Source organism: Puma concolor, chromosome E2, assembly GCF_028749965.1.
Source record: "Puma concolor isolate L17-30 chromosome E2, mPumCon1.1.hap2, whole genome shotgun sequence".
Taxonomy (NCBI): Eukaryota; Metazoa; Chordata; class Mammalia; order Carnivora; family Felidae; genus Puma; species Puma concolor.
The window spans coordinates 19,745,378-19,760,886 of NC_141681.1; the positions used below are offsets into that span (position 1 = coordinate 19,745,378).

The following is a 15,509-nucleotide window of genomic DNA, read 5'->3' on the forward strand; positions in this document are numbered from 1 at the left end:
ACCTGGGTGGCTCGTCGATTGAGCATCTGACTCTTTTTTTTTTTTTTTTAATTTTTTTTTCCAACTTTTATTTATTTTTGGGACAGAGAGAGACAGAGCATGAACGGGGGAGGGGCAGAGAGAGAGGGAGACACGGAATCGGAAACAGGCTCCAGGCTCTGAGCCATCAGCCCAGAGCCCAACGCGGGGCTCGAACTCACGGACCGCGAGATCGCGACCTGGCTGAAGTCGGACGCTTAACCGACTGCGCCACCCAGGCGCCCCTCTGACTCTTGATTTTGGCTCAGGTCATGATCTCACAGTTGTGGGACCAATCCCTGTGATGGGGTCTGTGGTGTAACACGGAGCCTGTCTGGGATTCTGCCTCTCCCTCTCTCTCTCTCTGCCCCTCCACTGCTCACGTGCGTGCATATTATCTCTCTCAAAATAAATAAATAAATAAATAAATAAATAAATAAATAAACAAACAAACAAACAAACAAATAAATATTTTTTAAGAAGAGCCTTTTAAAAAGGTAATAATGAATAAATAAATACACTGGAAGGGGAAAAAGGAGGTATGGGGACCTGTAAATCAGGGCTTTTCAAACTTGACACCACTGACAAGATGGGACACAGATACTTTGTTGTAGGGCTGTCCTGTGTATCACAGGGTATGTAGCAGCATCCCTGGCTTCTACCCACTACATGCAAGTGCACCTCTTCAGCTGTGGCAACCAAAAATGTCTCCAGATATTGCCAGATGTCCCCTGTGGGCAAAATCACTCCACTACCACCCCCTTGAGAACCATTGCTGTAGGTTAAAAGAGACTTATCAACCAAATGTCATGTGAGGGCCTTATCTGGATTTTTATTTTAACAAACCTACTGTAAAAAAAAAGAATATTAAGACAATCAGGGAAATTTGAACACTGGATATTTGACGACAGGGACTTTAGATATAATAATAGTACTGCAGTTGTATTTTTTAAAAAGAATCCTTATCTTTTAAAGATGCATGCTTAAGTATTTATTGACAAGGTGATATATTTGAGATTTGCTTCAAAAGAACCCAGTGAAGACAGGGGCATAGGTGAGGGGAGAGATGAAAGAAGATTGGTTAGGAGTAGGTAATTATTGAAGCAGGGTAATAGGCAGTTAACTTTATGATTCTGTCTATTATATATTTTGTTATTTTCTATAAGAAGACATTTTAAAACGACACCTGAGGATGCTGGAGCCAACTAGCAATGATATGAGTAAGTTAGGTCTCCACATATGGAAACATGTATGTATTGTTTTTTATCTGCTATAATGCCATTTTGATGAATTCAGGCTCCTCCCCCAGGTCAGGCGGCCACTTTCACCAGGTGCCCTCTACCTGAGGGCAGGTGTGCTGAGCATGAGTCACAACAGAGCCTGGTGTTAGGTTTGCTTGTCACCTCATATTCCTAGCTAGACTGTAAAGGGAGGCAATGAGGCAGTGAAAAAGGTGTAGGTTTTGGGAGTCAGATGGGTCAGGTTCAAATTCCAGTTCTGCTGTGGGTTGCTGGACAAATCCTAAGTCCCTTTTTTCTCTATGAACTCAGTTTCCCCACCTTGGTTATTGTGAGGATTGAATTAGATCAGGTATGTCAGATTTATGATATAAAGGAGATGCTCAGGAAATGCTGGTTGGTAAAGAAATGAGTAGGAAAAGGGAGTTGTCTGGAGGAAAGGCCATGCGTGAAGAGGGAAGAAGGCAGCTGCACAGCTCCCGCTTGCCCCAGGTGGGGGTGGGGGGCTGGGAGGAAGCCATTACCTGAGACCTTGACCTCTTGGAGAACCTCACTGGTGGCCCGAGCCACAAAGATGATCCCCTCGTCGTCCTCCTTCTCTGTCTCCGAACTGTCACTCTCTTCCTCCTCCTCAGACTCCACAGTTAAGATCACAGCAGCTGGACAGGGACAAGAGCTGAGTGGGGGTGGCCAGCCCAGCAGCTGCCTCTTGGTACTGCACGACGCCAAACCAGCTCCCTGTCCACCCAGGCAGAGCCCACGGCTGGCAGAGCCTCCCCACCTTATCCTCTGGCTCTTTCAGCACTGGACTAGTGGGTTGGGGCTGAAGAGGAAGCTAAGTGGGGCTACAGAGCCCTAGGAGGCCACCAGAGAAAGCAGAGTCCTCCAAGGAAGCCAGGAGGGAAGTCATACTTTCTAGCTCCTCCATCATCTTCTCTCAGCCCTGAAGCCCCATCATTAACTGAAAACATGAGCATCAGGAGAGCTGGAAGACCCATCAATGCTCAGCTCATCCAAAAAACTCCTGGTTTTGTAGGCAGGACACTGGGCCCCATGGGTGACCCATCCTTCAAGCTCCCCCCTTCTCCATGACACCTTCTCCCTGTCCTTAAGGCCTCTAACCTGTAGTTATCTACTAGATACCTCCTGTCACAAATTAAGAACTGCTTAGAACATGTCCAGCTTTGAAATCAGGTAAGCCCAAGAGGTCCCTGAGGGAAGAAGCCTCAGTCCATGGCACTGAATGTAGCACAGAGGAGATCCTACAGGTTTTGGCTGATGGGCCTCTGCCCCCCACCCCATCCTCAGCCCCCCCACCCCCACTCCCTGCTTGCCTGTGTCCTGAACGCTCAGATTTCGAGGAGGTTTCCCATTTGTGGCCTCAGTGTTAGCTAAACCATCCTTCTGAGGACCAAGAAAAAAAACCCTAAGTCTCTGGCCCTGGCTCAAAATCCCAACCCTGTTGTCTGGTAGGGTCTTCCTGACACAGTTGGGGAGGGAATCTATATCAATCCCAGTAGTTCCATCAGCCCTTGGCCCCCCAGCCAACTGTAGAGTCTAAGTAACCTATGCCCCAGCAAGGGCTCTGGATGCCTCAGCCTGGGCTGAATTAGGCACTCCTGGAGCGCCCCCTCCCCCCTGACCTCAGGAACCTGCCTTTCTCATGCTGGGTCACTTCTGGTAGGAGGTCCTGCTGCCTCCCAGGATGTGACCACAAAGCAAGATGCAGATCTCCCTCAAAAGGGCTCACCTTACCCTTCTGGGACTCTAGGAAGATACAAAAGGGAACCCAAACTATTGCAGCCACCAAGACTCTGAGGGTTAACCAACTAGGGGTTCCCCTGGGCTGGATTCCAATACTTGGAAGCTCAAAACTATGTGCCATCAGCCTCCAGCCCCAAACAGAAGTCCCAGAGAAAGCACATGCCTTCTTGCGACTGGTCTTGCGAGGTCGTGGCTTGCTCTTGGTGAAGCAGATGTTGTGCTTGGTGGACTTAAAGGACTCCAGCCGCCGTTTCATGTTCTGCTGGAAGACCTCCTTGTCCTGCCGTTCCTGCGCATCCTCTGAGATGAAGTGGCGGCTGCAGCTGGCTTTGTACTGGCAATGACAGGCCCACCCTGCCATGAGGCCAGGAGCCTTGGCCTCCCACAGGAGACCAGGCCATAGCAGCATGTGCACGATAGACCCTCCCAGCCCCATTTTTCCAGAACTAGCCACGGATTAAAAAAAAACAAAAAGTACAAAAGGAACCCAGCCAGACACTCTGCATTCTCAATTCACTGGGGGAATAACTTCCCTTTATCACTGAACCTATCCCCCCAAATCTGGCTGTCTCTATCCTCCACACTACCCTTCCCCAATTTTCTCTGATATGAAGTAACAAGAGGCAGGGGACCCTGTATCTTGTCCCTTGGGGCTGCAATGAGACTGTGGGGGACATTTCCTTCTTTGCCCTTCCATTTAAGGAGCCTGGTCCCCGTGCCTGGCCCACACACCCCTATCCAGCTATATAGGATTCTCCCTCTACGAGAAACTCTCCAGCCAGCCATTTCTGCAACAACCTTGGACTTCCAGAACTATCTCTCCTGACACCCTGGACTCTTTTGATCCCAAAAGCCACCTGCACCCAATTTAGGACCACTCCCATCATCTATTCCTTCCCACTCTTTCTCACAAAGACCAAGCCCATTACATACCGACCTAGACTGCCAAAAAGAAGTACTGCCATCTGGTCCAAATCACCTTATCTGGGCTCACCTCCCTAGTACGACCCTTTCTTACAACTTGTATTTTCTGCTGCCCCAATCCAGTTCTAAGAGCTCCCTTCAAGTTTTCCATCTGCCTTCCCCCACCTAATCACCGAGAGGGATCCCTCTTTGCTGGGGGTGCAGGAATCCAGCTCCCTCACAGGCGTACCCTGAACCCTGGCCTCCACTTTGCTCAGCCCACTCTTCCCTGCCTCCATCAGCTCCTGCTCCCTCCTATTTCCTGGCCCTCCAGCACCTTCACTCCTTCTCTCATCATGCCAACCAGCCCACCACCCTGCTTTTAAGCATGCCCCTGGCCCATTCTCCCCTGAAGAAAGCCTTTTCATTAAGGCCACTGCTTCCCTTTTGCTGCCAAACTTTTATACTTTGATTCTGATACTTTCCCTTATACCCATTACTTTCTTAAATACCAGAAATACAACTCCAGGGTCCACAAGTCCACAGTGCTTTCTCCCTGGTCACCAGTGCCATGGCATGATCTCTGGTTAGGCGCTGGCCTGACTTCTGTGCAGCATCCAGCCGTCCTTCTGGCCCAGGCCTCCAAGACACCATCTGCTACTGCGCATCTCCTCTCCTTCGCTGGTTCCCATTCCTTTTCTCCCATGTGCATTTCTCACAGTGTTGTCCTTGGCCTTCCTGTCTCACCTCCAAAAGCTCTCTGCAGTGAACTCTCCATTCCCCCAGCTTCAGCTAGCCCAGTCACAAACATCATGCAGCCATCACACCAGCTGCATTTGAATCACCTGGGCGATTTATTAAGGCCATAGATTCTTAGTCCCATTCCACACTACAAAATCAGAATCTCCAGGAGGTAAAGCCAGGAATATGTAGTCTAGCAAGCTCCCCCAAGGGATTCTGATGTTTCCAGGTGAGGAAATCTCTGACAATAAAGACTGTTTATGTTTATTTCCAGCCCTCATCTCTGAAACTATAATCTCATATTTGTAACTCCATACTAAACACTCTGTCTCTCTCTCTCGGATAACATTTCTGTGAAGAACATGAAGAATTATGGATTGTGTTATGGTATAACTAAATGGATTCAGAACTAGTTGAGTAACCATACCCAAAAATGCTTGATCCATGTCAGTCTAGAGGAAAGTCTTTAGTAGCATGCCACAGGGCTCTGTCCTCAGCTCTATCCTATTCAACTTTTTATGTTGATTTGGATAAATATAAAGTTAACAGGCTTAGCAAATTTTCACATGATGTGAATCTGAACAGATATTTGGTGCCAGACATGGGATCCAAACGATGCACTGATGGGCTAAATCAAATAAAATGACATTTAACGGGGATAAGCACAGTCTTACTCCAGTTTTGTTTTGTTTTGTTTTGTTTTGTTTTGTTTTGTTTTGTTTTCTAATTGATTACATAAGAACTGGTTGAACTGCACCCATTGACCAATCTTATGCACACACATCCATAGACAACCAATGGTTATGTACAACCTGATGTGATACAATACATAATACAAAGCACACCTACTGAATGTTCCTGAATCTGACCAGGCCTCTAGATTTAAGTACCAGGACATACAGGGGTTGGAGAAACATGTTAAACATCGCCACTGGAATATAATTAGCAAAATCTACAAGATGGGAAATTCCCTGAGACAAAGTATCCAGTTTTTTCAATAAATAAATAGCAAGTGGGAGAAAAGGAGAAGGAAGTATTAGAGATTTTTTCCTTTAATAAAGAGAAATATTTACCAAATGCAAAATGTGGGCTTTATTTGGATCCTGATTTAAACAAACCACCTGGAAAAAAGATGATTATGAATACTGACTGGATATTTCATGTGAGAAGAAATTATTGTTATTTGTTATAAGCGATAATCACACTACTATTTTATACATGCATTGTATACGTAGACTTCTTGCCACATAGAGATACATATTGAAATATTTAGAGGTGATATGCTATGTCTGGAGTTTGCTTTAAGATAAAAAAGTGTGGATGGGATGAGGTAGAGGTACAGAATGTAACAAGATCAACCATGCATCGATAATTAGGGGAGCTGAGTAATGCATAAATCAGTTATTTTATTCTGTCTAGTTTTGTGAGTGAGATGTGCCTTAAGAAAAAAGTAAACAAAATGAAACAAAAACCCCCACAGGTTGGATGAGACAGAGTCGAATAGCCATTAACTGAGGAAGACATGGGAGTATGCCTGATTGTAAGGACATTTTGGGGCCTCAGAGTGGTAAGACAAAGCTGGAGGGATTCAGAACATCGGGAAGAGACTTGCAAGTTCTAGAACTAAAAAGGTAAGAAAGCCTCTATGCCCTGCTGTGGTCAACCACATCTAGAGCAGCATTCAGGGCCTTGTTTCTTATGACCAGAGAAGACATAGGGAGACAAGGGAGAGGGGATGCTGGCCTGAGGGCAAGAAGGACTGTGTGAAAAGGAACTGTCTTGAAACCTTTGAAGGCTTATTCTGCAGAGCTGCAGAGAGTCAAATTATAACCCGTGCCACCAAGTTAAAGGAAGCCAGTTCTGTCTCAACCGTAGAAACAATCTTGACTGTTAAAACTGCCAGGAATGGTAACAGCTGCCTTCCCATTTCTGAAAAGTTCAAGGTAATGGCATGCTGCCCCCTTGTGGGGTTGCAACAGATTCCTTCCTGAATGGGTTGGACCATTCCAGCCTGAGCTTCCTGACCTGCATTAGACTAACACTACCTACAAAAGATGTCTGCCTTCCCCATACTAAGCTGGTCCCACAGGCTTCCTCAGCACTTCTGTTTCTGCCTGTGACCCCATCAAGCCTTCTGTAGTCCATCCCCTCCTCTCCTCCTCAAGACAACCACTCAATCCTATGTGCTACTCTCCTTTACCACCACCCAACTCTGATCCAGTGTTTCACTCCAGCCTCCCAACTGGCTCTCCCAGCCTCGCACCTCGCCCCTCCAATTTGGTCTATGCTCTGCTACCAGAAGAAGATATCTTTAAACGGTGCTTATATCAGCCCAACCCTTTCCAAAAAAAAAAAAAAAAAAAAGCTAAATGTTATTACAGGATAATGCCCATGCTCTTCCACTGGGCACTTATAGCTCTTCACTAGCTGGTGCCAATTGCCTCTTGAGCCTGCAGTCATGGTCTCCCCAGACCAGTCCCCCAACTGCCCCCCACCTCCACTCCCCTTTGGAACTCTTACACCCTCCCTGCTCTCACCCTGCGGCGTGGCTTGTAGAGGCCTCCACAGAGCAGATGGTGCATCACAGCATCCTCACGGTCCCGGCCGCTGCGCACTGTGTCAATCACCTGCAGATCCAGACATGCTCCACTGCCACTCTCCCTCCTGCAGGAAGCAGGGAACATGTGTGCTAAGGAGGGGCCAGGAGGCACAGGCCAGGGGAAGGGCAAAAAGCAAAAGTGCCCACAAATCTTTCCCAGAAGGGATGCAGAGAGAGGGCCCAAGAGAGAGGAGCTTGAGGAAATGGAGGGGGGTTCAAGGACTTACAACAGGTTCGTGACAGATGTCTCTGCCATAGAATTGCGGCTGGGCATAGAGGGCAGAGTGAGACCTGTGGAGGACAAGATATGGCCTCCCTGCTGGGGCCAAGACAGAGGTCAGAAAGCAAGCAGATTGAGGGTACCCCAGACAGTCAAAGGGTAATAAAAAGGAGAAGAGTTAACACTTATTCTGTTCTTTTGATCATCTAGGTACTATGCTACGCACTTTACATATTGAATCCACAAAATTCTGTGACATATGTATTCTTCTTCCTGCTTTCTTACAACAGAGGAAACAGGCTGAGAGAGGATAAGGGACTTAACCAAGGTCACAAGTCTGTAAGTGATAAGACTTGAACTGCATCTGCTGACTCTAGAGTCTAGCTGTTTCTCAACTTTCTCTACTCCTTGCCAGACTCTGAATTCAGCATCAGGTCAGGCTGGTTTCTGCAGGTGCCACTTTACCAGTCTGCTAGCAATTCCCAACTCCCCACTCAGGTCCTACCTGCTTGTCACTCCTTCCTGCCCTGCTCTGCTGGCTACCCACCACTGGCTGCTGGCCCACCTGGTCCACGAAGCTGATGGCATCCCGGATGTTGAGTCGATAGTACACATCCCAGATCTGGTCCCGGATGCGGTAGGCTGACCGTCGCATCAGCAGCTGACTCAGGTACTTCTTGTCAAACTGTTCCCACCTACAGAAGATGTCAGGCCCAGGCCTGAGTCCCATCCCCAAGGCCCAGCTGGCTGGCCCTTCCTCAGATGAGGTAGGGGCACTGCCAGCATCAGCCTGGCTCTCTTGGTATAGGCCTCTCAGCCAGGGAGAATACTGAAGCTAGTCCCCACCCTTATGGAACTTACAGCATTATAGGAAAGCCTGACATTAAGTTGAAGTTATTACAAATAACCAGAATTGCAACAATAACAAGAACTACAAAGGATAATTATAGAGTATGATAGGGATTCGTCCTAGTCAGCAAGGCCAGGGAATGCCTCCCTAGGGACTTGATGCCTATAGTGAGATCTGAAGGAGAAACAGTGGTTAAGAAGGTGAGAAGGTGAGAAAATGTTCTAATACACAGAATATGTCCCAAGGTCCCAATGGCAGGGTAGGGGAGCACAATGAGTCCTGAGTTTCTAAACCAGGGTCCATGTAATTAGCAGGCAGACAGTCAAGGACAGAGCACAGCATGATGAGGCTGGAGTCTGGAAGGTGCCAGACCACACAGGGCCAGGCAGCCCTCACTGTGAAGACTTGTCTTATCCTGAGAGTACTGGGATGCCACTGAAAGGGCTCCTGGCAGAGGTCACCCAGCCCAAGCCTGGCTGTGTCCCTTCTCAGAAGTGTGGCACATCCCCAGTGCTGCCCTGGCTGGTGGGTCTGCTGCTGCTGAAGGAGCCTTGGGGGAGCTCCCTCACCTGTCCCTCCAGTAGTGATAGCCATGGTGCCCCACAACGTCCTCCACTGCAGCCAGAATGTGGTCAAAAGTCTAGAAGGGGGGTGGGTAGGGGGACTGGATCAGGACTCTGCTTAAAATAGAAGGAAGAGAGGTATAGGTGGAGGGATGGGGTTCTGGTACCCACGTGCTCATGCAGCTCCTGGTTCAGGGTGGGTTTGTGATGCTCACTCCTCTTCACCTTCAGCCACTTGACCAGTGGCTTGATGGTTAAGCCCTATGGACAGGCAGCAGGTGAGCCCTGCCCTATCCAGTTCCCTGCCTTTCTCTCCCCATAATTAGGCCTCAGCTTCAGTACCTCCACCTCACTGCACACAAGGTCTGAGAAGTCATCCCCCAATAGAAAGAGGAGCCCCGTCCCAAAGGCTCCATGCCTCCCCCAGGGCCTGTTGGACCTTCTCCCTACCCAGCCTCATGGGCTCTCCCACCTGCACAATGACTGTGAAGAAGACCACCACAATAGTGGTGGCCACAAAGTAGTCCTTGGCAGGGACCTTGGTCTTGTCCAGTAGGATGACGAGAGCGAAGGCCACAGCCCCACGCAGGCCCCCATAGGACATCACCACCTGGTCAATCTTGTCCAGAGGGACCAGCCGGAACTGATTCAGCACCCACGTCTGCAGGACTACGCCTACAGCAGGAGGGAGGCCAGTGGGAGCAGGGCTTTGGTAGTGGAGGACCCAGGAGTGGATGGTACCAAGTATCTGGGCTAAGGTCTGACAGGGGCTAGGAAGGATGAACAATAGCGGGGAGGCTTAGGAATTGACAAGGATATGGACTCAGACTAGGAGATGAGCTGGGGCAGGGCAGGAAGTAGAGTGGGAAAGCAGAGGGTGCTGGCAATACCGAGGGCTCGGAAGAACAGGATGAAGAAGAGGGTGCCCAGCACCAGCCCAGAATCCCAGGCCCACTTAGAAGAGTCCACAGCCGAGATGCCAAGCAGCATGAAGATGACTGTCTCAGCACAGCTGGCTAGAGTCTTCATTGTGTATTTGACAGCCGTGCGTGACTTATGGGAGATGTTGGCCTCCACGTACTTCTTACAGCCTAGGCCACACATAGTCACCCTGGAAGAGGAATTGACAGACAGGACAAGTAAGGAGGGGTTGCAGAAGCAGAGCCTCTGGGGTTCAAGCGTGCTGCAGGAGGGGTGTTGCCCATCACAGGATGTCAGACCATCAGGGCTGAAGCCCAAGGAGGCATGGAGACAGTCTCAGAACAACTAGTGGGGGTCTTAGGATAAGGGTCCAAGTCTCCAAGTTCCCATTCAGTGCCTCCTGGAGAGGAAGGTGGGAGAAACATGCTCTGACTAGCATCCTTTCTAGGCACCTTTTGCAGTACTGTAGCCACTAGAGCCAGTGGCACCAGGCCTTGAGATCCACTTCTAGCTCAGCCTATACCCCAGAGAGCACTTCAGGAAGAGGAAGACTAGGTTCTGCAGTGCCCAGGGCAGTTCTAGAGGTAGATCCTGAAATATGATGTGAGGTTTACTGTCTTCCCAGGGGAATTTGAGGCTCCCACTACCACAAGGGCACAGGGAAACCTATTGCCTCCTTAGGGTCCTGCTTCTGTCCATGTGAGGGGCAACCATCTCCAATGCCCCCTCCCAGCTGCCTGCATGCAAGGCCCCCAGGACTCACGCAAGAATAGCAGAGAGAGAGGCCATTTCAGCAGTGAGGTAGGCTGCATAGGCGAGGAGGAAGACCAGCAGCGGCTCGATGATGCGGACCCGCTTGGTGAAGCGTGTGGTCAGGGCCAGGAGGAAGGCAAAGACTAAGCCCACGGCTGCCCCGCCCAGACTGACCACAAACAGGGAGGCTGGGGGAGGAGTGGGTTGTCAGCGTGACCCCTGGCCTGGACCCCACCCGGGCGGATAAGACTGCTGCCTGGCAGGGAGTAGAGGACAATGCCCACTGTACTCCCAGGGGTCAGGATCCCAGAGCCAGGATCCCAGGAAAGCCCCTCCTTCTCAGGTTCTCAGGGCCCCATTTCTCTATAGAGGAGAATGAGGCAACCCAACAGCCTTCTCTGTCCTGATGCAGTAGGGGGCAGGACTCAGCAACCCAGCCAAAGCGGGGAAATACTGACCGACTCCTTTCAGGTAGTCAGTGGCCTGCACATTGGCAGAGCCCATCTCCACAAAGGAGTTGCAGACCTTGTACAGCACCTGAGTGAGAAGATGAGAGTCAGGAGAAAGGAGGGGGAAGGTTCAACTGGGACTACTGGGAGAGGGTGAAATCTGAGGTGGTATTTCTTACCCAGGGAACCCAGGGAAGGGTCTGAGCATGCTCAGACACCCAACTAGTCAGAGAATGGCAACAGGGGTCAGGGAATAGCAGCCAGCTGAGCACTCTCACCACGGTGACAGCATCATTGAGCAGGGACTCGCCAAAGACGATGATAAAGAGAGTGTCGTTGACATGCACCTCCTCAAAGACAGCCAGCACAGCCACAGGGTCCACCGCTGAGATGAGGCTCCCAAAGAGCAGAAAGTCCAGCAAGCTGGCCTGCACTCGAGGGGCTTTTGAGGGATAGATGGGGGACAGCAGTTGGCGAGGTATCCAGTTTCCCACAGCATTCCCTGTGACAAGCCCTGGCTCCACCCCCACTGTGGAAACAAGGATACCCAGAGAGGACTTGGGATGGTGAACACAGCATCAGCCCGCAGGTCAGGACACTTGAGCCTAGGGCCTGGCTTTGCCACTTACCAGCTCTGTGATGTTGGTGCTGTCACTGTCACATGACTTCTCTTAAGCCATGCCTCCTCATCTGCCTACCTCACGAGATTGCTGCAAAATCAACCCAGGAGATGGCTAAGAAAGCTCTACATAACCTGAAAAGTTAAGGTGGCACTGACAATAAAATCTGCAGCTACAGTAATAAGAACCACCAGCAGGTGGAAATTGGCTGCTGACTGGCTTTATTAGGGAGATAGTGCTTTCTCCCACCCTTGTGGTTCTCAGCCTAAAGGATATGACACTCACAATACTCAGCAGGAAGGGTAGGGGCTGTCGATCTGTGACGGCTAAGTACGGTAGGAAAAGCACCCACCGTTGGGAGAACTTGAACATGTCATAGAATCTCTGTTAGCCTGTTTCCTCATGTATATATTGTGAATAATAACAGTATCTACCTCAAAAAGTCCTTTATTTAGCCAGAGTCTAACACAAAGTAAGTACCTAATAGATATTACCTATTTTAGGATTATTATTATTATTACTATTATTGGTACTATTATTATGGTCTGATGTCCTCCCTTCCCTTCCTGCCCCAAAGAGTTCACTCACCCATTAGGAAAACCAGGTAGGAGGCCTCAAGTAGAAATTGCAAACCTCCCTTTGTACCTTGGAAGAAGTCTGAATTATCAACATTCCGAGTTGAATGGATTTTGGTGCAGGAAATGAGGAAGAAGGGAGCAGGAAAGGCAGTCTGAGGGCAAAGAACCTCAGTAAAACAGACCTCTCCTGCTAACCTTTATCAAATGAGTTTAAGGGCCTCTATTTCTTCATCTATTAAATGGGACAAATTATACCCCAACAGAGTAGCTATAAAGAGTCCATGCGATTAGTAAAGATATAATATCCAGGGTAATGTATTGCATTCTGTGGATGTATAATATGGATTTATCAAAAATAATAAAGGCACCTGGCTGGCTCAATCAGAAGAGCATGTGACTCTTGATCTCAGGGTTGTGAGTTTGAGCCCCATGCTGGGTGTAGAGATTACTTTTAAAAAAATTTAAAGGGGTGCCTGGCTGGCTCAGTCAGAAAAGCATGCAACCCTTGATCTTGGGGTTGTACGTTCAAGCCCCACGTTGCATATAGAGATTACTTAAAACTAAAATCTTAAAAAATTATTATAATAAATAAATAGATCTAAATTAAAAAAATAATAATAACAGAAAACCACCCTAATGTGGCCTGGGCAGAGCCAGGATGGCTGGCCCTCGCAGGAATGGTGAATTGTGCCTCAAGGTAGCAAGACTGGCAAATGGCAGTGTGGTAACAGAGGGCAGGAGGCAGCAGTAGTAATGCAGGCTTCCCAGCCTCAGCAGCCCACACACAGCTGGGAGCCAGGCCTCTGCTCAGCTGTCATGCTGCAGAAGCCCAGACTCAACTGGCAGAGACCTAAATGAAGGCTGTAGGCCCATCTGGAGTATTGCCTTGCACTCCAGGTGGGAGGGACCTAAGAACTCTCAGGGCATGGCTCTTGCCAATATGGGATCTCCAGAGGTGGAGAAGGGGGTTGGTCCAGGTTCTAGGGTCACTCACCCACAAGTCCAGCCTGCTGCAGGCCCCAGAGGGCAGCACCTGTTGTGAAGGCATTCCAGAGTGTGCCCACCACAGCATAGGTGAGGATGGCACCCAAATTATCAAAGAACAGCCGGCTAGGCATGAAATAGCCTGAGTCCAGCACAATAGGAGGCAGCAGGAAGAGGAAGAACGTGCCTGGCTCCAGCTGGTACTCAGCTTTCTTGGCCACAGCCAAGACAATGCCTCCAAGCACCAGTCCCAGCAAAATCAGCAGGCAGCTCTCAGGGACCAGTGATGTCACCTTCCGAGACAAGTGAAACACTACAATGCAAGAAGAGGGCAGGATGCATCAGCTTATTGGACACACACACACACACACACACACACACGTGCGCACAACACATATACACTGGCCTATAACCTCCCACTCTTAGAAGGTTATCCAAGGTCAGGAACCCTGACCCTGAGACCAAGGAAAGAGAAAAGAAATGCAGGACTACTAGAATCTCCAACCTCCATGCCCATAAACACTCCACTGCAGCTAAAGTTGTCTGTTTCTTGGTGTTCCTGTCATGGTAACCTAGGCCTTTGCTTGTTATTTCCATTTCTGGCAATGCCCCCTCCTCTCTACTCTCATCCTCAGGGCATCTCACCTTTCTCTGATCTCCCTTATCTGTAACCATTATTTGAGCCTCAGCAAATGTTATTTGGTATATTTCTGTGTATAACATAGCTGTAAAAATCAGGGCCTCTAGATCCAGGCTGCCTGGGTTTGAAGACTACCTCCTCTATTTACTAGTTCTGTGACCTCAGAGCACATAACTTCACCTCCCTTTCAGTTTTCTCATCAGCAAAATAGGAATAAAAACAGTAGTGATCTCATAGGATTGTTGTGATGTTTAAATAAAGCAATCTACTCAATAGCACTTAGCCCAATGCTTTATCGTAATCACTCAATAAATGTTACCTAATATATTATTGAGTCCTGCCTCCCTAACTAGACCATAATGCATATTATACCTCCCAACAGCACTGTAGACCTCCTAGCCCAATGTGCTTTTCATTATAATGCCTCAACTAAGGAAACAGTAGTTGAAAAACATTGGGTTTAGCGGTAAGACGATCCCTCATTCTTCAGGCTCTGTCGCTTTCTAATTGTATGATCACAAACTAATTTACCTGAACTTCAATCTCTTCTCCTATAATATGAGAAAAATACCTATTACACAAGGTGGGTATAAAATGATACAGTGTGAATGTGCCCACCAGGATATCACACATATAGTAGGTTCTCAACAAATATTAATTAAAAATGACTCTGAGGAAGGGACACCTGGCCAGTTGAGTAGGTGGAGCATGTGACTCTTAATCTTGGGGTTGTGAGTTCAAGTTGGGTACAGAGATTGCTTAAAAATAAAAAATCTTGGGGCGCCTGGGTGGCGCAGTCGGTTAAGCGTCCGACTTCAGCCAGGTCACGATCTCGCGGTCCGTGAGTTCGAGCCCCGCGTCGGGCTCTGGGCTGATGGCTCAGAGCCTGGAGCCTGTTTCCGATTCTGTGTCTCCCTCTCTCTCTGCCCCTCCCCCGTTCATGCTCTGTCTCTCTCTGTCCCAAAAATAAAATAAACGTTGAAAAAAAAAATTTTTTTTAATAAAAAAAATAAAAATAAAAAATCTTTTTTTTTTTAATTTTTTTTCAACGTTTATTTATTTTTGGGGGGACAGAGAGAGACAGAGCATGAACGGGGGAGGGGCAGAGAGAGAGGGAGACACAGAATCGGAAACAGGCTCCAGGCTCTGAGCCATCAGCCCAGGGCCCGACGCGGGGCTCGAACTCACGGACCGCGAGATCGTGACCTGGCTGAAGTCGGACGCTTAACCGACTGCGCCACCCAGGCGCCCCAAAATAAAAAATCTTTAGGGGTGTCTTGGTGGCTCAGTTGGTTGGGCGGCCAACTTCGGCTCAAGTCATGATCTCACGGCTCGTGGGTTCGAGCCCCGCGGTGGGCTCTGTTCTGACAGCTCGTAGCCTGGAGCCTGCTTCGGATTCTGTGTCTCCCTCTCTCTCTACCCCTCCTCCGCTCACACTCTGTCTCTGTCTCAAAGGTAAATAAACATTAAAAAAAATTTTTTAATAAAAAATCTTTAAAAAAAATGACTCTGGGGGAAAATAATGACAGACCTGTCCCCCAGGAAAGGAAGACGAAGCATGTAATGGGTTTCTAGCACTATCGCCACTCCTACCTTTCCCCACTAAAATAAGTCATTTTGTCTCTCCCTTGGGCCCTGAGATCTCAAGTGAACAACTTTCCCCATACT

At 48.7% G+C, this 15,509-nt stretch overlaps 1 protein-coding gene across 7 annotated transcripts in view; it reads right to left on the reverse strand.

Annotated features, from left to right (window-relative positions):
- The window catches only part of SLC9A5 (solute carrier family 9 member A5), a 32,349-nt gene that overhangs the window by 3,110 nt on the left and 13,730 nt on the right, over positions 1-15,509 (reverse strand). For 2 of the 7 annotated variants that reach the window (XM_086689192.1, XM_086689187.1), the window contains exons 2-16: positions 13,212-13,514; positions 11,298-11,461; positions 11,029-11,107; positions 10,581-10,758; positions 9,787-10,007; positions 9,369-9,571; positions 9,068-9,157; positions 8,903-8,973; positions 8,049-8,178; positions 7,491-7,582; positions 7,202-7,328; positions 5,738-5,785; positions 3,184-3,354; positions 2,591-2,660; positions 1,781-1,915 (exon numbers count right to left, since the gene is read on the reverse strand). In XM_086689192.1, coding sequence (XP_086545318.1) covers positions 1,781-1,915; positions 2,591-2,660; positions 3,184-3,354; positions 5,738-5,785; positions 7,202-7,328; positions 7,491-7,582; positions 8,049-8,178; positions 8,903-8,973; positions 9,068-9,157; positions 9,369-9,571; positions 9,787-10,007; positions 10,581-10,758; positions 11,029-11,107; positions 11,298-11,461; positions 13,212-13,335 — 1,903 coding nt within the window. In that variant the 5' untranslated portion in view covers positions 13,336-13,514. The remainder of the gene's footprint in view (positions 1-1,780; positions 1,916-2,590; positions 2,661-3,183; positions 3,355-5,737; positions 5,786-7,201; positions 7,329-7,490; positions 7,583-8,048; positions 8,179-8,902; positions 8,974-9,067; positions 9,158-9,368; positions 9,572-9,786; positions 10,008-10,580; positions 10,759-11,028; positions 11,108-11,297; positions 11,462-13,211; positions 13,515-15,509) is intronic. The other 5 variants (XM_086689188.1, XM_086689189.1, XM_025920524.2 and 2 more) reach the window with 5 other exon arrangements.